The 24850-nt window shown below is 53.3% G+C and overlaps 1 protein-coding gene across 5 annotated transcripts in view; it reads left to right on the top strand.

Annotated features, from left to right (window-relative positions):
* The window catches only part of TTLL1 (TTL family tubulin polyglutamylase complex subunit L1), a 37196-nt gene extending 20632 nt beyond the window's left edge, over positions 1-16564 (top strand). For 3 of the 5 annotated variants that reach the window (XM_022596862.3, XM_022596863.3, XM_022596860.3), the window contains 6 exons: positions 752-886; positions 1651-1759; positions 6152-6295; positions 9650-9736; positions 11532-11695; positions 16072-16360. In XM_022596862.3, the coding sequence (XP_022452570.1) occupies positions 752-886; positions 1651-1759; positions 6152-6295; positions 9650-9736; positions 11532-11695; positions 16072-16201 (769 nt within the window). In that variant the 3' untranslated portion in view covers positions 16202-16360. Of the gene's footprint in view, positions 1-751; positions 887-1650; positions 1760-6151; positions 6296-9649; positions 9737-11531; positions 11696-16071 lie in introns of all 5 variants that reach the window. The other 2 variants (XM_089921415.1, XM_089921416.1) reach the window with 2 other exon arrangements.
* Positions 16565-24850: the final 8286 nt, after the last annotated feature.

Genomic DNA, 24850 nt, shown 5'->3' with positions numbered 1-24850 from the left:
CAGCCTCACGGGGTCGAGGTGGGGATGGACCCGAGCGCCAGGCAGTGTGTGCGGTCAGTGTAAGAGAAGACCTAAGTGACCATCAGGTCAGGTCTCCTGTCTGGGTTGGGTGCCCCTCAGAACGGAGGACACCAGGAGATTTCGTCTAAGGCTCACTCTGCCTCTTCGAGGTCCTTAACTGCCGGGAAGTGCCTGGAGGCCGCCATTGGTGCCATCCTTTCCAGGTGGGCCAATGGCTCCCCTGAATTCCCAGGAGTGGCAGGGATGCCTCCTTGTGTCCCGCATTTAAGTCTGACTGCATGATGCCAGCACCCGGGGGTTCCTCTGTGGATACCCCCCACCCTCGTTTTCTCCCCGTGAACTGGCCTCTCACTTAATGAGAGGCAGCAAGCTTGTCACCAGCCGACTAAAGACCTCTGGTCTTTTTTTTTTTTAATTTATTTTATTGAAGTACAATTGATTTGCAATGCTGTTTTCATTTCTGCGGTACAACAAAGTGATTCAGTTATACATATATAGATTCTTTTTCATATTCTTTTCCATTATGGTTTATCGCAGGATATTTGAATATATCTCCCTGTGTTGTACAGGAGGACCTTGTTGTTTATCCATCCTATGTATAACAGTTTGCAACTGTTAACCCCAAACTCCCAATCCATCCCTCCCTGACCCCCTCCCCCTTGGCAACCAGAAGTCTGTTCTCTATGAGACCTCTGGTCTTTGCATCTAACCTCGACTTTGACATGCCCAGGTTCATGACTCAGTCTACCAAGGAAGCCTACGTGATCTCTCTGTACATTAACAACCCGTTACTAATCGGCGGCAGGAAGTTTGACCTGCGCTTGTATGTTCTGGTGTCTACGTACCGCCCACTGCGCTGCTACATGTAAGAGCCGGAGTTTTGTTTCCATTCTTTAGACTGAGCTTTGGGAATTCCCTGGTGGTCCAGTGGTTAGGACTTGGCTTCCACTGCGGGGGGCCCGGGTTCGATTCCTGGTTGGGGAGCTAAGATTCCCGCATAATGCGCGCTGTGGCAAAAAAAAATAAAAAAAGACCGTGCTTTGACACGATACTTCCTACTCCTCGGAGACCTTGCAAGGGTTGGTCGAACTCCCCGTACAAGTAGTGCCTGGCATGTGATCCATGTTGAGTAAGGCAGTAACTTTGACACGAATGTGAATCTTTAAAGCAAAAAGCAACTCTTTTACCCTTACAAAGATACTCAGAGAAAGAAGCCAGACACAGAAGGCCACGTGTTGTACAATTCCATTTATATGACGCACCCAGAAGAGGCAAAACTGTAGAAGCAGAAAGTAGATTAGTGTTTGCCCAGCACCAGGGTTGGGAAGTGACTACTGATGGTCGCAGGGTTTCTTTCTGGGGTGATGCAGATGTAAAATTGATTGTGGTGATGGTTGCACGACTCTGAATATACCAAACACCATTGAGTTGTACACTTCATGTGGATGAGTTATATGGCACATAAATTATATCTTAATAAAGCTATTATGTAAAAAGAACCATAAAAAATAACAAAGCAGCTGTTTAAAAAGTTTAAAACAAAAAGCAGCTCTTTTAAGAGAAAAAAAAGTGTTATATTTTGTTTACGCTTGTCCTCAGAGTATTGAATTCATCTGAATTTCCACTTAGGTATAAACTTGGATTTTGCCGCTTTTGCACAGTAAAATACACCCCGAGTACCAGTGAGCTGGACAACATGTTTGTTCATCTCACCAACGTTGCCATTCAGAAACACGGGGTAAGTGTTTCTTTTCCCTTGAGCTTAAGGAAATGGACTGATTTTATGGGTTTCTTTGTTTTTCTATTTGCAGGAGGGGTTGGGTGGGTACCGGAGTTGAATTTAAGATGCCCTGGCACTGATGAGGATTTTGTGGGCTTCTTCATTTTTCTATTTGCAGGAGAGGGTGGGTGGGTATACGAGTTGTATTTAAGATGCTCTGGCACTGATTGGGAGGGGGAACCCCAAATATCCAGTGTGCTTGTCCCACGGGGGGTGGGGCATTTGGAGAAAGTCCCACATTCAAGTAGTTCTGGGACCTTGGGCAACTTAATTGACTCTTGGAGCCTGGGTCTCTCGAGTTGTAAAAGGAGATAATATTATTACCTTGTGGGGCTTGTGGGAGGATTATATGAGAGAACTTGTGCTTGGTCATTCAGTTAAAGACCAGGTACTGAGCATCTGTCTGGGTTGGTCCCATGATGAGGGCTACAATTATGGGCAAAAACTTCCTTCACCCCTACTCTCATGGAGCCTAGAGCCTGTGGGGGGAAGGCAGTCATCAAATAATCACACTGCATCTGAGATGCGCGTTCTGCAGGTAGAGATGCAGGCCTGGAGGAGCTTGGAATGAAGGGGCCTGTAGTCCAGGTGGTCGGAGGCCGCCGCGCACAAGTGGCCTTGAGCAGAGAGCTGAAGTCTGAGCGGGGGCTCCCTGGGTGGAGGAGTGGAAAGAGCATTCTAGCAGAGGGCACAGCACGTGCCAAGGCCCCATGGCAGGAAGGAGCATCGCAGGAGCTGATGTCTGAGTGGGGGTTCTCTGGGTGGAGGAGTGGAAAGAGCATTCTAGCAGAGGGCACAGCACGTGCCAAGGCCCCGTGGCAGGAAGGAGCATCGCAGGAGCTGAAAGGAGTTGGGGCAGCTGGAGCCCCCAAGCGAGGCGGGTAGAGTGAGAGGGCCCTGTAGAGGCCAGCGGAGGCCGGGACACAGGACGTGGTAGGTTCTGTGCAGGCTTTGGGGCTATAATCCAGTCCTGGCGAACAAGGCCTGAAGGTCTCATTTCTATAGGAAAGACTCTTCTATTTGGGTCTTGCTTGAATGGAAGCCTGAATACCCTAGTCTTTTTATCATTTGAATAGAAAGAGGGTAAATATTGATAGAAAACAAGCTTTTCTGAGTAAACTACTGAAAGGTTTGGTCAGACCAGCTTGGGCCCAATCCCGTGCCCATCACTTAACCTCTGGGTGACTTGGGCAAGTCACCCAGCCTCCCTCTCAAACAGGAGCCCTGGTTTTTACCTTCCTGGTCGTGGCAACTGGCTTCCCTGTGGGGCTGACCCCAGTTCACCTGCCCATCGGGTTTTCCTGCGAGCAAACTGAGAGAGCGTTGTCGTTACAGTGTTCACAGTTAGAGGAGAAGGGGTGACTCGGCCAAGGCCTTACTCATAAGGATTTGGGAAAATGGTCTTTCAGGTGACACAGCACAGAACTTAACAGCCATTTGGGGATGCCACACCCTTCATAACCAAGTATCACATTTCTTGAAGTCTGGGCGGGGGTGGGAAATGACAGTGACCGACCTCGAGTCCACTTGGTGTCCTGAGGTCAGTGCATGATGCGTTGGCCTGCTAAGCCGCCTCACCCTCGGGGGGCCAGACTGAAATTGGGAGGGTCCCATTTGATGAACCTTCTCAGGACATCAAACACGAGGTCACTATTTCCATCACTAAGGAAAAGAAGCCATTTTAAAAAGACAGAAGGAGAGAGCTGAGGCTGTCTTCAGCCTGGCATCTCTACGTGCACGGGAAGCAGCAGTGCTCTCCACACTCTTCCTGTTTCTAAATGCTTCGCTTTTTAATGTGAGAAACAGGTTACTCCGAGAAACGTCCGTTTCACCCTTGAATGAAAGCTTCACATGGCTCTAAGTTAGCATTGCGTAGAGAATAGATGTTATATTGAACACAGAAATGCTGTGGGCCAGTGGATCTGCTTGTCCACTGAGGGCCCCTGGGGGCAGAGCACCACCCTGCACTCTGGGGCAGGATGATGAGACACATCCCTGCCCTCAGGAAGCTCAGAGTCCAGCCAGAGGGGCAGATTGCAAAGGACAGAGTGTCAGGAAAGGTCAGGAGGCCTCAGTGCTGCCTTGAGAGTGCGGGAGTGGGGTTTGGGGCCTGCCAGGAGGCTGGCTTAACCACGACTGCTGGCGGGTTTCCCAGGGTGCAGGGTGGGTCCTGAAATGCGCAGTGTTTGCAAGTTGATAGGAGAAAAATGTTCTGAGAAAACTCTGATAAAATAACTTTCCTACGGCCAAAAAGCGGCGCTTTTTGTATCATTACTTTGTATCTATATATATATATATATATATTTTTTTTTTTTTTTTTTGCGGTACGCGGGCCTCTCACTTTTGTGGCCTCTCACGCTGCGGAGCACAGGCTCCGGACGCGCAGGCTCAGCGGCCATGGCTCACGGGCCCAGCTGCTCCGCGGCATGTGGGGTCTTCCCGGACCGGGGCACGAACCCGTGTCCCCTGCATCGGCAGGCAGACTCTCAACCACTGCGCCACCAGGGAAACCCTGTATCTATACTTTTTATATCTATGCACGTGTAAGACAGTGTTTTGCATAAAGTGTATACTTCATGCCTCTGGAACTTTTTTTTTTTTAAGTAAACAAATTTTTCTTGATAGTAAAAAGAATCTGTATATAGGAAAAGAAAAGGTATTGCTGGACAGTTAGCCTAGTTTTTCCTATAATTTATTTTAGGGCTACAGTCCTTTTTTTAGGGATACAAACACCAAGTAATATATTTGAGAGCCTGTTTGAGGTGAACAAGCTTGGGCACCTCATCTTTTGAGGCATTTTAGTAAGAACTGACATGTAAAAGGAATTTGTCTCTGACCTTGAAAAGATGTTTTTAAAAATATGGATAATTCTTTGCTTTTATATGTAAACAGAGTCTGCTTTGAGTTTGTTCCTTATTAGGCTGATTTTGTTTTTAGTTCACAGTTACCAACTTTATACTTAGAAAATGAAATCTCCGTCTCATAACTTTCTAATATACTTCAGTATTTTCTAGCTTTTTGCCTCCAAAGAGGCAGTGTGTGGAGAATTAATGTTCAGAGTCAGAGAAGTAGAAAGAGCACGGAACTGGCATCGGAAAACCTGGGCTAAGGTCCCAGCTCTGTCACAGCCAGGATGAAAGCTTGGGCAAGTAACGGGGCCTCTCTGAGCCCGAGTGTCTCAGACAGCTGGGACGCTGTGAGGAAGATTCACGTGTGGGTCTCTTAAACCATCGTGACCGGGGCATGGTGTGTCCCAGGTTGGCTTCTCCAGGAAACAGAGGCAGAGATGAGCGTGCAGGAGGTTTACTGGGACACGATGTCAGGGGCAACACCAGGAGTTGGGGGGAGCTGGATCGGGCAGAGGGGGGCCAAGTGGGGACACAGCTGCAGCAGGGGCCCCAGCCAACCTCAGCGCGCTCTGCAGCTGGGTGCCCCTGAAGTGTTGTCCCAGACGGAGACAGGGGCCAATACCCAGGCACCAACCCCTCACTGGCTGTGGGCTGCCCGAGGAGGGGTTGGACTAGGCAGGTCCTCTTAACCAAGGGCAGCTCCCTGAAAGGGTCTCTGCTGCAAGAAGGAGCGCCTTGACCTTGAAGGGGTGTCTGGGTGGCACTCCATCCACAGCATGCACCGTAAGGGATAAAGCATTGATTATGAGAATACTACAGAGTTGAGTGTAGTTGGCCCTCCATATCCCAGGACTCCACATCTGTGGGTTCAAGCAGCCGTGGGTTGAAAATATTCGAAAAGGGACTTCCCTGGCAGTCCAGTGGTTAAGACTCTGCGCTTCCTCCGCAGGGGGCATGGGTTCCATCCCTGGTTGGGGAACTAAGATCCTGCCAGCTGCGCGAAGCAACCAAAGAGAATTCAGAAAAAAGAAAAATTCCAGAAATTTCCAAAACAGCAAAACTTGAATTTGCTGCTCAATGGCAACGATTTTTGTAGCATTTATGTTGTGTTTACAATTTACATAGCATTTACATCACATTAGCTATTATAAGGAATCTAGAGATGATTTAAAGTACACAGGAGATGGGGAGGATGTGTGTAGGTTACAGGCAAATACAATGTCATTTTATATAAAGGACTTAGGCGTCCAAGGATTTTGGCATCCAAGGGGGGTCCTGGGACCACTCCCCTGTGGATACCGAGGGACAACTGTATTTTAAAAACTCACATGTGTAGGAGGCCCAGATCCCCAAGGGGCAGGGCCTATCCGCTTTGTTCCCGGGTGCCCGCCCCCCCCGCCCCCCGCACACCAAGGGGCACCAGAAATGCTCAAGGGTGAGAGCAAGCGCTGGCCTCCTCTGGGAGCATTGCCTGGGGCGCCACCCCCTTTTCTGTGGCCAGGAGGATTACAACCACATCCACGGGGGCAAGTGGACGGTGCACAACCTGCGGCTGTACCTGGAGAGCACCCGAGGCAAGGAGGTGACCAGCAGGCTGTTCGACGAGATCCACTGGATCATTGTGCAGTCCCTGAAGGCCGTGGCGGTGAGTCCCAGGAGTGTTGGGGGGCAGGGCGGGGAGCCCTGGGAGCAGAGAGAGCGAAGGAGACCACGCAAGCCTAGCAAGAGTTTGGGATTTGGGGGTGCAGGTGGCTCTTTTGTTAAAAATAGCTGTTTTTATGGTCTCACCTCCTACACGTCTGCCAGAGGCCAGGGTGATCTCGGGAAGGGAGAGGGGCTGGCTCCTGGCTGGCGTTGCTGCAGCCATGGCCCTGGAACCTCTACAGAAGGGCAGGGACCTCGTGACGCCATCGTCGGCTCTTCTGTGCCCACTGAGTCGAGAATGAGTGTTTTGTCATAAGCTGATGCTTTGGAGATGGACTTTTCAGCAGCCTCCCTATTTTTAGGCTTCCTGCTTTGCTATTTCATAGACATTTAGGGCTGGAGAGAGCCTCTTTCTTTTCACTCAAGTCTCATATCTGTTGTCTGGTTTGAAGTTTTTGTGTTTCGTTTCACCGTTCTAAAGCAGGTGTGCATCTATTTTCAAAGGGAAAGCAAAGGATAAACCCTGGAGCACCAGCATGCAGGCCGCTATTTCTGGTGCAGATAGCGGTGGGCAGACTGCAGTAGTGCCCACACACCGGAGTTGAGGGGCTGTGAAAAGAGCTGCGCTTGCTGGAGTCAGAAACGCGGGGAGATTGCTGTTCTGGAGAAAGTGTGATGTGGGTTTGGCAGCGAGGTGGATGTGTGTGAAAAGATTTATGTGAAACCTTCTCAGTGGAAGATTAAGGCCCTCTCTCCCCGCTTTTTGTTTTCCCCCTTTGGCCGCGCTGTGCGGCTTGGCGGGATCTTACTTCCCCGACCAGGGATTGAACCTGGGCCACGGCAGTTCCTAACCGCTGGACCGCTGGGGAATTTGCTCTCCCATTTTTAACTTTGAAAATGCCAACTTATACTAATTCCCCTGTACGTGAAAAGCTTTGTTGAAACAACTGTGTAAAGAAAATTATGGACAGGAAAGGTGACCCTTCAGTGGACACCTTGGCTTTGCTGTGCCTTGAATCGAGCTCCTTCTGTGTCAGCAAGCAAGTGATGAGCCCTGCCTGTGCCTTCAGTCTGCGTCTCGGGCCCGCAGGGAGGACTCGGCGGGGAAGAGCGCAGGGTCTACTTAGTCTGGTTAGCTGCTGGAGAGAGGCGTCTCAGGGCTCATGGTGCGGATGTGTGGGGTGTCCTGGGCTCAGATTTCAAGCCGAAGCCACCATGTGCCTCCTGGCGACGTGGCACAAGTGCCTGCCCTCCGTGGGCCTCGGGGGTGTCCTCTGTGAAATTGGGATCATGACCCTGATGTCTCGGGCTGGTTGTGTGAACACGCTCCGCGGAGGCTAACTTACGGGCTGGGAAGGTAAATGGCAGCGGCTGTAACACAGGCGATGTGGGAGCCTTAGTGCCCGATTAAACCAGGGCCTCCGCTCCCGTCCTGGCCTGATCGGCAGAACTCTGAGAAAGAGTTGGCTGTTTAATCAAGAAAACCTGTGTCCTGGCCCCGGATACACAGCCTGTCTCGAGGCTGGATCTGCCAGGCGCCTCTGAGCATCTTCTCCTGGGCCTCAGCCTCCTGAGCTGAGAAGCTGTTGGATTTCTAAGGCTCTGAGGCTTTGGGGAGCAGGGATTTATTTTTTCAGTTTTTATTAATTTAGCAAATATTTGGTCACCTTGTTTTTACCAGATTGTTGCCTTCGGGGAATCTAGGGGAGAGGCAGGCAGGGAGACAGGAGGCTGCGGTAACTCATGAGGAGGGCCTGGTGCAGGGTGTGGACCACGTGGGGGGCCCACGGAGAAGCCGAGAGGCAGAGCTTGGGAGCAGAATGCTCAGAGGGCCAGAGACAGCGGGGCTGGGGGATGACAGAGGGTGAGTGACTGTCCTCTGTTCCCTCTGTGCTGCAGACGCTTTTGGGGACAGTGGTGTGTGTGCTGGCCGGGTTAGGACACCAGGCTTTCAGTGGAAATGCAATAATTCCGCTAAATTTCCACGTGATGAAACAGCCCCCCAGCCTGGTTTTCCTCCAGTGAGTGGGGCTGCACTGGGCCCTCTCCCCCTTAGACGTTTCCTGTTCTAAATCCAGTGTTTTAGGGAGAGTCCAGGTATCCCCTAACGTATGAATAGGCCTCACCATCCTCACAGTCGCGTCTGTGTGCTCCCCTCGCTGTGGGGTGCATGAGAGTCCCCGGGGAGCGCGTAGCACTGCTGCTGGCTGGGCCTCTCCTGGAGGGTTTAATCCAGGCAGCTTGGGCAGCCTGGAAATCTGTGTTGTAAACAAGCCGCTGGTGGCTTTTTTATGCACTTGGAGAACAATTTTTGAAATGGAATTAAAAACTGAGAAGAAGGGACTTCCCTGGTGGCACAGTGGTTAAGAATCCGCCTGCCAATGCAGGGGACACGGGTTCGAGCCCTGGTCCGGGAAGATCCCACATGCCACGGAGCAACTAAGCCCGTGTGCCACAACTACTGAGCCCACGTGCTGCAACTACTGAAGCCTATGCGTCTAGAGCCCACGCTCCGCAGCAAGAGAAGCCACCGCAGTGAGAAGCCCATGCACTGCAACGAAGACCCCAAAATAAATAAATTAATTAAAGAAAAAGAACCTAAGAAAATCCAAAAAAAATTTTTTTATTTATTTTTTTTGGCGGTACGCGGGCCTCTCACTGCCGTGGCCTCTCCCGCTGCAGAGCACAGGCTCCGGATGCGCAGGCCCAGTGGCCATGGCCCACGGGCCCAGCCGCCCCATGGCACGTGGGATCCCCCCGGACCGGGGCACGAACCCGCGCCCCCTGCACCGGCAGGCGGACCCCCAACCACTGCGCCACCAGGGAAGCCCAGTCAAAAAATTTTAAGTAAATGGATTTGACTTTTGACTTTTGTCACAGAGAACAGAGGTTCGTATGCTGCATCCCGAGGGGTCTGTGAAGGGACTGACAGCCTGGTGGGCTCTGGGTGTGTGTGTGTGTGTGTGTGTGTGTGTGTGTGTGTGTGTGTGTGTGTGTAAGACGCACAGGCCTGAACTTTGGGTGCCTGGGCTTGGAGCTGGACTTCTGTCCACTCTGAGGAAAGTCTTGTGCCAACGGAGACGTTCATTACTGGTTGTCAGGCCTCAGATGAATGAGACGTGGAGAGGGTGATTGCTTCACGAACCCCCTTTCCATCCCTGACCTTGCGAGAGGAACACGGAGAGGAAGGGGGGAGGGGAGAGGGCGGAGATGGGGAGCCGCTGGTCACAGGAGTGAGCTGGCATCACCACCGTGAGCAGGGTCCTGCCGCTTTAACATCCCACAACTCCACGATGTGGGTCTCGGCTGGGCCCCCCAGTTCTGGCTCTGTAACCCGCCGGTCCTCTCCCTGCAGCCGGTGATGAACAACGACAAACACTGCTTTGAGTGCTACGGCTATGACATCATCATTGACGACAAGCTGAAGCCCTGGCTGATCGAGGTACCCACGCGCTGCATGCCCGCGTGCCTGGTCGCCCCGCACCCTCCCGGTGCTTCTGCCTCAGGCTCCGCGGCCCCAGCCAGATGTTTCCCAGGCCACGGTGGGCGCGGTAGGACGGGGGGGGGCCAGATGTCCAGGTCTGACGGTTTGCTGATGGTTGGGGAATACACACTCCCGGTCTGTCACCTCCGGCGAGCCTAGCCCACAGAGCCCGAGCCATCCTCCCCCTTCCGAATGGGTGCTTCCGGGTGAGTCCAGGTCCTGGGGCCCGGCCCTGTCGTACACTGTTCCCATTCAGGAAAGGATCTCACAGACCCGGAAGCCCTTGGGAGGCCGTAGCGTTCTGTCTGGAAATAAGGAACGCTATCCTCTTGGGAGGAAGGCGTAGTTTGGAAGCGGACTCATATGCACGTCTCAAGGCGTAGACAGGACGTAGTGATGGCTGTTCTAGAAGGAGCGAAGTGCACACACCCTTTTCCTGATGACAGTGGCAGCGGGCGCTGGCACACCCGTCTGAGGCCCTGACACGGAGCCCACCTTGCCGGGTGGTCCTGCTTTGCTCTGCTGCCTGGAAGAGGGGCTCAGGCCTCAGGGGCGCAGGGCTGGACGGGCAGAAAGGGTGCAGGCTTCCACTCTGGTGACTCGTCTCCCCGCTAGTGCCCCTGAGTGCCGTGTCCTCTCACCACACCCATGTGGACGGGACGGCTCAGGCCCTTTAGCTCAGTCCTGTTTCCAGCCGAAGCTGAGTCACAAGAGCAAGTGAGTGGTCCCCTGTAGGGGAGTCAGTGGGGGCCCTGCAGGGAGCTGCCAGGAGAACAGGTTATGGGAGGGCGAGCTGTGTGTGTGTGTGTGTGTGTGTGTGTGTGTAGATAAATGTGCGTATAGATAGACAGGTAGGTCAGTCCTTAGATATAACATATTTATGCTTTTTTTCCCTCCATCTTAAACAGAGTAAATAACTTGAATGGAGCTTAAGCTTTCCTTGATGAACTAGGATCTTAATTGCAAACATTAATTCTAAAATAATAACAGGTCTTAACTGTAGCATATTTGTAATAAGAATTACAGTATTATACGATCAACCACAGTGGTAATTTCAGGGGCAACCGAGGTCCACCCTGCTGGCGGCACAAAGACACAGTCTGACTGCTGGGCGGGGAAGCCTGAACAGCTTGCACGTTTGCTGTCTCTTCTCTCTCACGGCCTGAGAAAACAGCCCACCAAAGTCATTACAGCTGTGCCTAAAACAAGGGTAAATAGGTACTGACTGAGGGCCCGTGGGACTCTCGGCGGAGTAAGTGGCCACGTTTTAACACATGGATTTTGTGACTTGGCTGACCTCCTCAGAGGCCTGGACGGGCTCCTCACCTGGTCAGAATGTTGCTTTGTTGGTGAGCTAGTACTTACTCTCTCAGCAGAAGGGGTCCTTTTCCTTTTACTCGACCCACGATGCTGCTTGGTCAGGGTCATTGGGTCACTGATTCCAGCAAAGCTCTGGGCAGCTTTTGGTGCTGAAGACAGAGCTCATCACACAGGTAGTCGCTGAAATGACGTTTGTGATGGACATTGACCTACGATTTTTGTTTGCGTGGTGACGGATTTGTAGCTTCTGTTCCTAATCCTGTCTTTAAATATCGTTTGTATTTCACCTAACAGCTAATGAAATAGATCATGAAATGCTCCCTGAAGGTGTTAGGTATGAACAGTGTGAATCACAACCTTATCTGCGTCGTGCGGCCTCGCTCCAGGCGAGTAAGTGGTCTAGCCAAAGGATGTGTTCTCTTTCCTCTCGTAGGTGAACGCGTCCCCATCCCTCACCTCCAGCACTGCCAACGACCGAATCCTTAAGTATAACCTGATTAATGACACCCTCAACATCGCCGTCCCTAACGGTGAAATTCCAGACTGTAAATGGAACAAGTCACCCCCAAAGGAAGTCCTTGGCAATTATGAAATTCTGTAAGTTTGTGTGTCTGTGCAGCTGGCCTCATGTGTGTCAGATTGGGGGGTACCAGGGCCCACCTGGGATTTTCTAGGTATATGTGGACTCACCTTATCGGGTAGAGTGTTTTGTTTTTTGGTGTTATGGGATAGATCTTGTAGCAGACAAGCGTTTGCGTGCTGAACCAGGCCTCGGTCTAGTCTTGTGCCTGAGAAACATTAACGAAGCATTTGCCACGTTTGCTGCTGGGGCAGCAGGAGCTGGTCACGTGCCGTGGAGCAGAGGCTGGCCACGCCCTGGCCCACCCCGAGAGCTGTGTGACACTGAGGAACTAATCGATCTCTTTGAGTCTCCGTGTATACATCTTTTTAAATGAGGATAATACGATCTGTCTTACGGTGGTGAGAGGAAAAGAAATGTAGCGTTTGAGGGCTTGACACACGTGTTGTCACATTTCATTTCTCCAGCAACTTTGTGAGGTGAGGGTTGTCAATGGCTCCATCTTACACGTGTGGAAACAAAGGCTCAGAGGGGTTACGTGGCACGTTGGTAGTGACATACAGCGGGGGAAAGTGAGAACCCATCAGGAGGGCAGTGGTCGAGCAAGTCCAATTCGTTCTCACCATAGAAGAGTGAGTGGACGTTAAAAGGACTGACCTGGGGCTGTGCCGGGGGCCCGGGAGGAAAGCGAGCTGCGGGAAAGGGAGCCTGATGTGATCCATGTGAAACGGGCAGTGGTCCCGGTGCCCCCTCCCTCGGTGTGATGGGCATTTCCATGTGTGGTGGCTGCTCTGAGAGTGGACGGGCCAGGAGGCGTGGAGGGACACGCATTAGGGTGTCAGCATGGACACCACTGCTGCAGGGGTGTGGGCCGGGGAAGGGGAGCCAGGAAGAGAGGGGAATAGCACCCAACCCGTAGGACTGGATATGTTAGGATCACGTTACGTGATCCTGTAAAAGTAAACATGTGCGTTTAACTTAACATTTTTAAAAAATGAAGAAGTGGTGAGTGAACTTTACACAGCGCACAGATCCCAGGCTCTTGGCTGGTAGCGCTGCTGCCATGCGGACGTAAGTGTGCAGCACGGGGAGGGTGGTCGGGAACCGAAAGGGCGACCAGTTGGCCGGTCGGTTGTGTCCGCCAGCGCGTCTGCTGCGCAGGTGAGGTAGAGAGTAGGCAGAGGGTGGAAGTGCCCGGGGTGGGTGCTCGCCAGGTGCGGGGGAAGGGCAAGGAAGCATGAGGGAGTGAGCAGATGAGGACGGTGCGGGGGTGGGTAGGGGTCATGGGGTCAGGACTGTAGGACAGTGAACTGGGAAGAGAAGGGGCAGAGGTCAGAGTGAGGCTGGCGGCCGAGGTTTTGCAGGGGCTGCGGTCACCAAACATGGCAAGGTCGGGTGCCCTGGGAACGGGGCTGAGCTGGGGTGGAGGACAAGGTCATCGGAGAGGGCAGTAGGTCAGGGAGTCGGGGTCCCATCTGTTTGGTCACTGCAGTCACCAGCAACAGTGAGCTGAGAGCCTGAATCTTAAGGAATTAGGGGCAGTGACACGGAGGATTAGAGGTGACCAACAAGGCCGGGTGAGGGTGGTGAATTCTGCTGACCTGGGAAGGAGGTTTGCGGTGGGAGGGTCTCCTCCAGAGTGGGAGGGAAAACAGGCCCACTCCAGGGGCTGCAGGGGAAACCAGGTTGCCGAGCAGGAAGGTGAAGGGGACCTTCCAGGATAAGGTGGGGGATGGGGGGTGCTGTGTCCATTGCTGACGATGGACAGAGCTCTCAGTGCGCAGAGGGAGGGAGAGTTTGCTGGTGGGGCCAGGATGGGGCCTGTCCAGAGCCTCGGGGGTTAGCATTGTGGGTGGTGCAGGGTGACACACGGGTGACGGATGTCAGACTGTGATGGAGGGCCCCGTGGGCCCAGTCCTGAGACAGATGGGGGGCTGTGTGGGGAAGGAGTCTGGCCAGGGTCTGGTGGGTCCGCCTTGGTCCAGCTGAGGGTGGCGGGGAGGTGGGCTGTGAGGGCCCTGTGGGACCCTCTGCCCCCATCAACCCATTGCCTCCTTGAGGGAGTGGGCAGACGCTCCATTTCCAGTTGAAGACGCAGTGGTCCGAAGCCTCAGTGCTTTTACTTGGAGAGACAAAAAGGTGGGCCGCCCTCAATCCGTTCAGCCACCCTCTCCCCAGATGAGGTGATAAGGAAAGCTCCAGCGCGGGGCCGACTGTTCTGAATCCTTCCATTCGGGACCTGCTCCCGGTGCTTCAGATGACCTGGGGCCGCGTGGGGTGGGCCCTGACATCACACGCACCGCCCTGTCCTCCTGCCGTGCCAGCCTCTCTGCATTCTGCTGCGTGCTCCCAAGTGCCCTTCAGAGCATCCCGGCCAGGGTGCCGGCGCCCCTGGTGTGGCACCCAGAAACAGGCGCTCTTGCTGCTGCCCCAGCTCGCCGTCCTGGCCTTGGGGCCACAGGGCCTGGCATTTTGCATCTGCTCCCTCCGGGGACCAGTTCGGAAGGTGCCCGTTCTACTTTTATGGCCTTTCAAAAAAGAAATGCTCTGAACTCTGACAGTGAGTGGATTCTGCCTGTCGAAAGGCCAGGAGAGCAGCCCACCAGCACAGATGGGGCCTGAGAAGAGCCATCCGGTCTCTGACTCTCCTCCACGCCCGCTCTGTCCGTGGGCACACCATCCCTGGGAGCAGCCCGTCCCGGATGCCAGCTGCTTGCCAAACGCTCATTTCAGTTCGTTTTGTTGTTAAGCTGCACAAATACCCAGTGAAACTGGGAGCCCACCTGTGGGTCTCCCCTCTGTTTATTCAGCAGATTCTTATTGCACACCACCCCACGAGTGAGATGCTGGGGAGGACCGTGAAGCAGACGGTGGGGTGGGGTGGGGAGGGGTCACTCAGCCCTTTGGTCGGTACTGCAGACGCGCACAGGCAATAGAGTGATGACATATGACCGGGAGTCCCCGGGGGAGGGGAGGGGCCAGGGTGGCTTCCAGGAGAGCCCCCCACAGGCAGAACCGCCAGTGTCCCTGGGGAGTCCTCTGTCCAGCTTCGTCTCTCTTTAGGGAGACGGGGAGGAGAGGGGGGCCCATGTGTTGTGGTCTGACATCTACGTCCAGCAGAGGGAAACCCCGTTGTACCTGCCACGTAGACAACACTCGGCGACTGGCCTTCCTCTTCCCTCCCCTCCCCTTTCAGCCCCCTTTGCCACCAGAAGCCCAATGCAGAAATGTGTTCTTCAACCTCAGAGCCTCTAACCCACACTCAACCCACGGATTCTGGCTCTGGGAATGAGCTTATAACGGAAGCACACCCTCTCCCAGAAGTCAGCAAGATGTAGCTAACGCAACATAACTGAGCATCTTAGTACCGTCTGCGTTTGATGTGAACGTCTTCACACGTGTCACAGAGGCTCCTCGGTCAGGGTGTGGTCAGCAGTGATACATACGCACACACTTCAACAATGGCAGGAACTTCATGCTCTGAGCTACAGGGTGAAAAGTTCCGAATTAGGAATCCGGACTCCTGGGTTTTATTTAATCCTACCTCTGCCGCGTACCAGCTGTGTGACTTTAGCACACTGAGTCAACCCCTCTGAGCCCCACGTTCCTCAAACAGGAGGTGGGAATCATAATGCCTCCTGGTCTGAGTCAGGAGGGTGATGTGAAGCCACGGCGGGGGCGGGTAGGAGACCCTGTTCGCTGGAGCCTGCGTGGTGCCGGGGCCCACAACAGGTCCTGCGGGTTTCACCACCCTCATGGGACCCCCAAAAGAGGGGCCCCACCCCGGCAAGAAAGGATCACCCAGATGCCAAAACGGTCAGGGGCACTGAGGTTCTGGGCCAGTTCTTTCTGATGCAAGAGCCCAGGCTGTACTTTCTGTCCAGGCCTTGCTTTAGCGCCGCGCCAGCCTGATGCAGGAACGTTGGTGGGGGGAGGGGTGGGGGGTCACAGCTGGTGGAGGCGGCACTGGCCTTGCCTGTGAGCCAGCTGCAGGGCCTCCTCCTGGGCGGGCCACTCACACCCTGTGCCCCGTCTGAAACGGGGTTAGTCATCCCCGCCCCACAGATGCTCAGTGAGGTGCTGCGTGGAAAGTATTTCCAGATGTCACTTCTCTCCCTCGCTACCCTGAGGGCTCATTCCTTTCCTTGGGGTCATTGCCAAGTTCAGTCTGGTGGCCTGTATAAAATGTCAGCTGCAGGGGTGGGGACCGCCCACAGTAACAGTTTGAGGCAGTTGTACTTGTGTTCCATGGCCTGGGGCAGTGGTTGGTGGGCTGGAGGCGTGTGGGACGGGGCCAGGCTGCTTCTCCGGGTGACAGGCCTTTGCCGCCTTTGCCGCACCGCAGCCATGGCGACACTGCCGCTGAGCCCTGGAGATGCTTCTCTGTTTCTAGGTACGACGAGGAGCTGGCACAGGGCGACGGGGCTGACCGAGAGCTGAGGAGTCGGCCGGGCCAGTCGCTGGGGCCCAGAGGGGGCCGATCGAGAGACTCCGGGAGGACCGTCCTCACAACCTGGAAGTGACCACCAGCGAGAGCAAAACTCCAGCCTGCACCCACCCTTGCTGAAGACCTATTTTGGAAACTTCCTTTTTCTAGAGCTTTTTTCCTTTCCTAAACCCTGTAAATAAATAAAGGCATTTCTTTGGAAGGTTAAGGAGCCTATTACTGGGGAAAAGTCCCTGTTTCTCCTTTACGCTCACACGACACTCTGACAACAGATGTATGGAGATTTTTCCCACACCAAGCAGTTCTGCCGCAGTGCTGGGTGTCCTACGTTTAACTCAGTTCTGACGCTGTCTGCCTGGAGTTGGACTCAGACCCCACAGGTAAGACCTCAGTCTCACAAGACTGCCCCCACCGTCTCAACTTCAGACGCCGGCCGCAAGCCCACGTTGTTAACTGTGCTTCTGACCAACTGGCTGTAAGTTGGAGGTTCCCACAACCCTATCCTTGGGTTCAATTAATTCGCTAGCGGGGCTCTCGGAATTCAGGAAGACAGTTTGCTTACTAGGTTACTGGTTTACATAAAGGGTGCAACTCGGGAAAAGCCAGATGGGAGAGGTGCACAGGGCGAGGTGTGGCTGAAGGGGCACGGAGCTTCCATGTCCTCTCCGGGGACACCACCCTGGACGCTCTTCAGATTCCATAGTCCGGGGATATTTATGGAGGCCTCGTTACACAGACATGATTGATTAAATCATTGGCCATTGGCGACTGACTCAACCTCCGGCCCCTCTCCCTTCCTGGAGGCTGAGGTGTGGGGCTGAAAGTTCCACCCCTCCAATCACGTGGTTGGTTCCCCAGGCAGCCAGCTCACATCCGAGGCCACCCAGGAGCCCCAGCCCCCAGTCAGTAGCGCAAACTCTGGCTTGCTTGAAAGGGACTTGTTAGGAACAACAAAAGATACCCATTTCACCTTTATGCTCTGTAGCAATTTCAGGAACTGGGAACAAAACTAAATATAACAAAGATGTCCCTGTAGCTCTTAGAAAGGAAATTACAAGGGCTTTAGGAGCTGTGTGCCAGGAAAGGGGATGGAGACCAAATATATATTTCTTGTAAATCACAATGTCACAGTTTATTTCATAAGGGCTGTAAGAACTGATTCACAAATGTATGAAACGAGCTCTTTCCACAGAAAGTAACAGCTTCAGCCTGTGATTTAGTTTATTATAAGGTATTCACGTTTTTAAAATTTGGCACTAAATTAAAAACAAACCCCAAACCTGAATATCTTACAAAATCATGCCGCCGTGAGAAAACAAAACATTTAATCTGACGGCTGCTTTCATTCCTTTTAGCTTGACTGCGATTTGAAGGAAAACAGGCGACTAGAAATATTCCTCAGCATTTATCGTTACAGAGTCCTCTGTCTTGATGCTCTCAGACAACTCACCTGGGTTTTGTAGGTGAGTCTGTCTGTCCGATGAGCCCAGGCAATTCCCAGCATGTGGCTCATATGACATCAGCATCTGGGTTTGCCACAGACGCAGAGGTAAGCGCTGTTCGCAGCCGTTGGCGGCGGGATAAGCTCTTGATGTGATGTGTTTACCCACAAGCCACCCTGGTCGCCACTGACCTACAGAAAAATATGGGGAGGCAGCCCGTGTCCCTCTGTAGAGCGATTGATGCGGCCGAATAACCCATGGGGGTATTCCTCTTAGTAAGAACCTTTTACTGTCACATGTGACAGTTTTCATTGATGCTTCATTCACTGTCCTGAGTTTCTTTTTCAACTCCCCACCTCTATTTGGTTACAACGTTAGGAATAGGATTTTGTTGTTAACATAATTACGCCAAGGACATAGAAGATAGAGTTCTTCCCTGGACCCATGTGCGAACACCTGTCGCGCTTACATGTCTCGTGTGTATACACGTGCTCACATGTACTTAATGATGCTTCACTGCCGTTTAGGGGAAAAGGTCCTTTTAAATGGATCTGGTACAGTACAAAGTGAACAAAATGTAATACAAATGGCATTTAGCCAGAATCCAAAGAAACTGCAACTTGGAGGGATCTGTCTGCTGTGTTCACGCTAAGCCTGAAACAGCTCCAGCTCATGGATCGAGGCATTTCGTGTGTTCCTTAATATTTTGGCCCGCTGTGGGTGGCAGGTGTGGCTTCGAGCCTCTGAATCAGACCTGGGCTTGAGGCCTGGCTCTGCCACTTATTAGTTTGTCCCAAGGCTGACAGTGGCTCTTTGGACCTCTGCTTCCCAGTGTTTAAGAAGGGGATTACCTATATTTGCCTTAGAAATAACAAGTGCCACCGCCTGCCCCACCTTGCTCTAGTTCCAGCTCTGACGGGGTTTTCTTCCCCAGCAGGGGACAAAATCCACGTGGCTGGCCTCCACCCTCAGCTTCTGCACACAGCTTTTCCACCCACCACTTCTCACAACCCAGGTTCTCCGTTATGTTGCTTTATTTTTGCCTCTCAGATGTGTCTGGGAAAGGGTGAAGTCCCTGGCTGGGAATGTGACCGCAGGCTGAGCTCAGAGGGCAGTTCAATCACGGAGGAAAGAAGTTAGTTTGCCAGTGACCAGGTTGCTAGGTGAGAGCGAGTGTCTGCTAAATAGATTTATGTCAAATATTGACTGTGACATTAGTGATGTCATGTTCTGGGGCAGATGTTTCCTCTGGACATTTCTAGAACATGCAGGAGTAGGAAGTATGCGATGTGTGAAGAGGCCTTGGGAAGTTGTTGGGCTGTGAACAGACTGTCGGGTCACTCGGCTCAGGTCTTGGCAGTGGTGTCCCCATTTGGAATCGTCCAGGATGACAATTTTTGTTTTCTTATCAGCTCCCATTACTTTTTTCCGTTTGATGGGGTAGGAGCGGGTGGTTCCCGAAGTCTGAGGGTTGTAGCATCTGGTCATTTTCAGCGATTCTTTTTGTTTGATTTTTCGCACAGTGAACTCATCGTTTGCCTGCCTCCTGAACCGGCTGCTCCCTCAGTATTCTTTGGCAGATGCTCAAGCCCAAAATGAAGGAGTCTTCCTACATGTTCCCCCTCTCACAGCCCGGCAGTCCCCAAACCTGGTGACAGGCTCCTCAGTGGGCCTCCCACCTGGACCACTGGGTCTCGGCCCGCAGCCCCACCCCATGCAACTGGGTTCCACCCTCTGGCCCAGAGGATTTTTCTGACCTGTGGCCATTTCTCCCAGCACACTGTGGTTCTTCAGGACCATCCACAGAGCCTCCTGTGCTTGGGGGGACCTGGAGGCCCTCCATACACGGTGTCCACCAGCCCCAAACTCACCTGATTTTCTAACCCCAGGAGACTGGCAGTTCCCATCATCCCTCTAGGTCCACTTTCCAGCTCTGCTGTCTTTCCAGCCAGCCCCGGAGGAGCTTCTCTGGTCTCCCCAGCGTCAGGCCATCAGCCTCCTGTGGCCCAGGGAAGCAGGTGAGTGTCTGCTGCAGGGACCCCGGCCAGCCGGCCTCTCGCCTGACTCCTGGCACTGCCCAGTGACCAGTGCCCACAAGGTGCTCATTAACAGGAGCTGTGCCCAAGTGGGGTTCCCTGGGACAGTTCAGGACACCTGTGAGGCAACAGGAGCACCATCAGATTTTGTTTCCTGTTTCTCATTCAAGCAGACGAGGTATTTTTATGTCTCTTCTGATTTGTCCCAGCCTGAATCGTACTGTGTCTCATACGCTCCTCTCCCACGCCCCACGCCACGTGGCTCGCGGGATCTTGGTTCCCCAACCAGGGATCGAACCCAAGCCCTCAGCAGTGAAAGAGCAGAGTCCTAACCACTGGACCTCCAGGGGATTTCCTCATATGCTTTTTTTTTTTTTTTTTTTGCGGTACGCGGGCCTCTCACTGTTGTGGCCTCTCCCGTTGCGGAGCAAAGGCTCCGGACGCGCAGGCTCAGCGGCCATGGCTCACGGGCCCAGCCGCTCCGCGGCATGTGGGATCTTTCCAGACCGGGGCACGAACCCGTGTCCCCTGCATCGGCAGGCGGACTCTCAACCACTGCGCCACCAGGGAAGCCCTCCTCATATGCTTTTAAGCTGAAGATAGCATCCTCGTACTTCTGTGCCTAGAGGGTTCCGAGCGTTCCATCGCGTGCTCATTTCTTCCGTGGCTGCTGTGCTCCCTTAGCAAAAGGGAGCCTGAGGGTCTGCAGGGTCCCCTGCAGGGAGCCATGGGCTTCCCTGCCCCTTGATTGTCCTTTTTTTTCCCCTTTCTTTTTCAGGTTTAATTCCCTTGATTTTTCTTATATGATAATGCTGCGTGGTAGCCCCATATCTGGAGTCTGGGTTCTCATCCCGGGATCTCGAGTGGGTCTAAGACAGCAAATTCTGAGCAAAGTCTCCTTCCAGGGGTTAGCGGTGAGGACACTGTAGCTTGGGCAGGACACGGAAGGTGGCCTGGCAGATTGCCCAGGTGGCTGTGGCCGTTAGCAGCAGCTTGGGCAGGGGGACCAGGCAAGCTGCAGAGCCGTGGTAGAGGGGCCAGTGGGGCCTTGCTGGCCTTGTTCCCAGTGGCCCTCCACACCGGGAGGTTGGAAGCTTGGCCAGGATGGGCCCTGCGGGTGGCAGCAGCAATTTCCTTGGAGCACTTGACACCCACTGAGTAGCCTCCAGTGCCAGCCAGGGCTTTGAACTCGGCCCCTGGGTCTACTTCTGCAGGGGTATCACCTTCAGAACCTCAACCTTGTGGGACACCAATGACCCCCAGACTTCTTTGTGGGTTTACTGGGTTGAACAGTGTCCCTCCAAAACTCGTGTCCACCTAGAACCTTGGAATGTGACCTTGTTTGGAAACAGGTCTTTGCAGATATAATTAGTTAAGGGTCTCAAGATGAAATCGTCTTGGATTTGGGGTGGGCCCTAAATCTCATGACTGGCGTCCCTATCAGAAGAACAGAGGACAAGGCCGTGTGAAGACAGGCAGATGCCGCCCTGAGCCAAGCAAGCCAGGCGTTGCTGGCTGCCACTTTGAAGAGAGGCGTGAACAGATCCTCCCTTGGAAGGAACCACCCCTGACACCTTGATGTTAGACTCTGGCCTCCAGAATTGTAAGAGAATACGTTTCTGTTGTTTAATCCAGCAAGTTTGTGGTCATTTTTTCCAGCAGCTCTAGGACACGAACACAGTGGGTGAGCAGCGGAGACAGCCCCAAGGAATTGGCCCTTGACCGAAGGACCGACTGGTGACAGGTGACCACCTGGTTCTCAGGTTTGCTCCACCGCTCCCAGCTCTCTGTCCTGCTCAGACTCCCTACGAAGGCCCTGCAGGCTCGGCAGCGCTGGGCTGGCCACGTCTGTTCTCGGAGAAGAAGCATCACACCCGTGCCTTCTCTCTCCCCAGATCCCAAGCCTCTGCGACCTCCCCTCCTGAGCTCCCGGGCCTGGCTGTGCTTGTCCCCTGTTCTCTAGTTACTCTCTCACCTGAGTCAGATGCTTCAGAGAAAGCCCAAGTTTTCTGGGTTTTTCAGCAAATGTGATTGCTATGCTGATGTAGGTTGTGGGTGACCCTCTTGCCTGAAGGACAGCAATGGCTGTGGTGTGGTGTCTCTGCTGGTACAATGCAAGCCCACATGCCCCTGGAGCTTTCGTGCCTCTGGTGTCTGATTCAGGGCCATTCTCCAAGCTCCTCTCCTTCACCTTTTTTTTTTTTTTTTTTTTTTTTTTGCGGTTCGCGGGCCTCTCACTGTTGTGGCCTCTCCCATTGTGGAGCACAGGCTCTGGACGCGCAGGCTCAGCGGCCATGGCTCACGGGCCCAGCCGCTCCGCGGCATGTGGGATCTTCCCGGACCGGGGCACGAACCCGCGTCCCCTGCATCGGCAGGCGGACTCTCAACCACTGCGCCACCAGGGAAGTCCCACGAGTGCTGAGCTTTGTCTGCTGACATTGTCCCCGAGGAAGAGAAAGCAGCCCCGACAGCCAAGAGCGGGCCTGGTCCCCGCAGCCTGCTGTTCTCCTGTGGAATGTAAATAATCGCACAGACCGTCGGCATCAGACCAGGCCAGTGTGTAACTGATCATCAAGGCAGAATCCTTCCATCCTCGTGTCTGAACCTGAACGGCAGCATCAACATAGTCCAAGCCGCAAAATGACCAAGCTTCCCCCACCCTGTCCCAGCCACAGGACTGACTTCACCAATCATTGCTTGTACCTGCCCCGGGCTCCACTCCCTGTAGACAAGGTTTACTGAGACACCTGTTTACAGAATCACCTGCCCTTCCTCAGAGCATCCAATCCAGAGCAAAGCCCACCTCCTCAGACCCGTCACCCAGCACACACCCAGTGCCCTAAAGTCCCAGGCGCATTCTCCTTCTAGGTAACAAGCGATTCACCCACCCTGTTGCCCCGCAGGGATGTTCCTGTCCTTTGGCTGAAGAACATGAGACTATGGGAATGTTTAATGATTTAACGTGGGGAATTGCACCAGTTTTGACGTGGCTGAGTTTTAAGAAAGACTGAGTCCTTCCCCAAGGCTGGCAGAGGTCCTGTTCAGTCTTAGAAACAGGTAAACACGTTTTTCTCTTCAGTTGGGCTACAGATGCTGTGAGTGGGGAGGGGATAATGGAGGAGCTCCAGCAGCAGCTTGGAGAAGGAAGCTGGCCTCCAGTGTCCCTGCTCAGGAATGCAGCCACCTCCCTTACTGCAAGGTGCGGGGACAGTGGGGGGAGAACCAGGGAGGCCCAGGCACTGGGGGCGGGGGCTGCCGTGTAGTTATTTAACTTTTACAAATTACATTTCCCACAAAGCCTTGAGGGCCTACTAAGTTAAAAACAGACAAACAACAACAACAAAAGCCCAGCACCTAATCTGAGAGACACAGAATGCTGCCCAGTCCTTCATGTGCGGGAGGAGGTGACTCCCCAAGGTCACACAGCTGGTGGAAGACAGAGGCTCACTGGAGCCCGGTGCATGTGATTTCCCACCCAGCTCTTTCCAACAGGTCCCTATGGTAGCAGGACAGTATCCAGGGGTTGAAACTGGAGATTATAAAATCAACAAATATTGGTTGTCACTTGCCATTCAGAAGGTTTGGGAAGTTGGAAGATGCACAAGGGAGACTGCAGGGGGTAACAGAACAAGGACGGAATCAGGTATCAGAAGACCCGCGACCTCTCCCTGCTCTGCTGCTTGTTTGCTGTATGACTCTGAGTTTTGCTTTCTCATCTGCCTGGTGGAGATTATAATCTGTGCCTCGCCTACCTCACAAAGCCATCACGAAGAAGGAAAGACAATGATTGCAAAAGTGCCAAATCAGCATTAGTTAATGTTTTTTGCTGTCACTTGAGTTTTAAGACCTGGTGTCTGCCCTCAAGGAGTTCACAGACGATTTCTTGTAAGAACGGTGAGAAAGACAGACTGAGCCTATACTGTCTTTCAGAGAAGTGGCATGAATAATATATGCTCCAATAGCTGTGCTCTGGTTCGGCTGGGTGATCTGGGGGTGGTTTCCTTGAGCTATGTCTTAAAGAATGAGTGGAAACTGGATGGGAAGCAGGGGAGCAGTGGGGGGTTAATTTCAGAAAGAGGATTCAGGGCCAACTTATGAAGGATCCTGGATGCCAGGCTAAAGGATTTGGCACTAGGGAGCCATTGAATGTTTCTGAGGAGCAGAGTGACAAGGGAGGTGTTCTTAGAGATGAGACTCTGTGGGTGGTTCAGAGGATGATCGAGGCGGGGAGAGGCTGGAGGGAAGCACAGCAAAGAAGAGCTGAGGTTGTGGACTAAGGAGGCTATTGGGGGTGGGAGGGTTGGTGGAGGAAGTGGCTTGTGCACCCCGGGTTGCAGATCTTTAGAGCCAGGAGCAATTCTCAGTTGACCAGCAGGGGGCGTGTGTGCAAAAGGGGTTTGAGCCTTGTAAGCAGAATTAGGTAAACTTGACAAAGTTATGTTAACTAAAGTACTTTCCAGGAGCTGTTCAGTGAGATCCTATTATTCATGGCTATGAAATAATATTGTTTCCATGTAACAACTGTGTAGTGAGAAAGTCACTGGTTTGCTTCAGTTCCTGAATCTTGTACTCAGAATAAGAATGAAAATAAGTCTGCCAGAAAGCTGGACTGACAGGCAAACTCTTCTCACACACGGTCTGTCCCAGGCACAAACTTCTCCTTAGCATGCGGAATTCCCTGTTTTCCCATTAAATCACCCAATATTGAAGGAGCATTAGCGATTTGATAGCACTGGGTGCTGGGGGCACAGCCCTGAGCAAAACAGGCAAGTCCTTGCTCTGCAGAGTTCAGTCTGAAGGGGAGAGAGATGAGAAAGGAACATTCCCAGAGGTGGGTGAGAGCAGAGGGCAGGCTGCTCAAGTGGACCCTCGGAGGGGCCATGAAGGGCCTGGAAAGAGCTGACTGTGACGGGGCAGAGGTTTTGGAGGGGCGGAGGGCAGCGGATAAGAGAGGCTGGCTCTCTGTGTTGTGTCTGGACAGATATTCAGGATTAGGGGAGCCATCTGATCTGCTTGGGGGATGGGAGGGCTGGCTGCCGAGCACAGGTGATTTCTCCTGGTCTGGAAGGAGCTTGATCCCCCAAGTGGGTCTTGAGGACATGTCTGTGCTACTCGGGTCAGCACAGAAACTGTCGAGGTGGAGGCCCCTCGAAGACGTGTTCCAGAAAGAAGGACCATGGGCTTCAGAGGGTGAGGCTGGGGGCTGTCTGGCCACTTTCTTTCCCTAGTCCTGACCTTTCAGTTCTT

The sequence above is a fragment of the Delphinapterus leucas genome, chromosome 11 (genome assembly GCF_059928025.1).
Source record: "Delphinapterus leucas isolate spDelLeu-1000000601 "Yukka" chromosome 11, BTC_Dleu_Yukka2, whole genome shotgun sequence".
In the NCBI taxonomy this organism is placed as follows: domain Eukaryota; kingdom Metazoa; phylum Chordata; class Mammalia; order Artiodactyla; family Monodontidae; genus Delphinapterus; species Delphinapterus leucas.
Note: the sequence above shows the minus strand (reverse complement) of the source record. Positions and strands in the feature narration are given on the sequence as shown.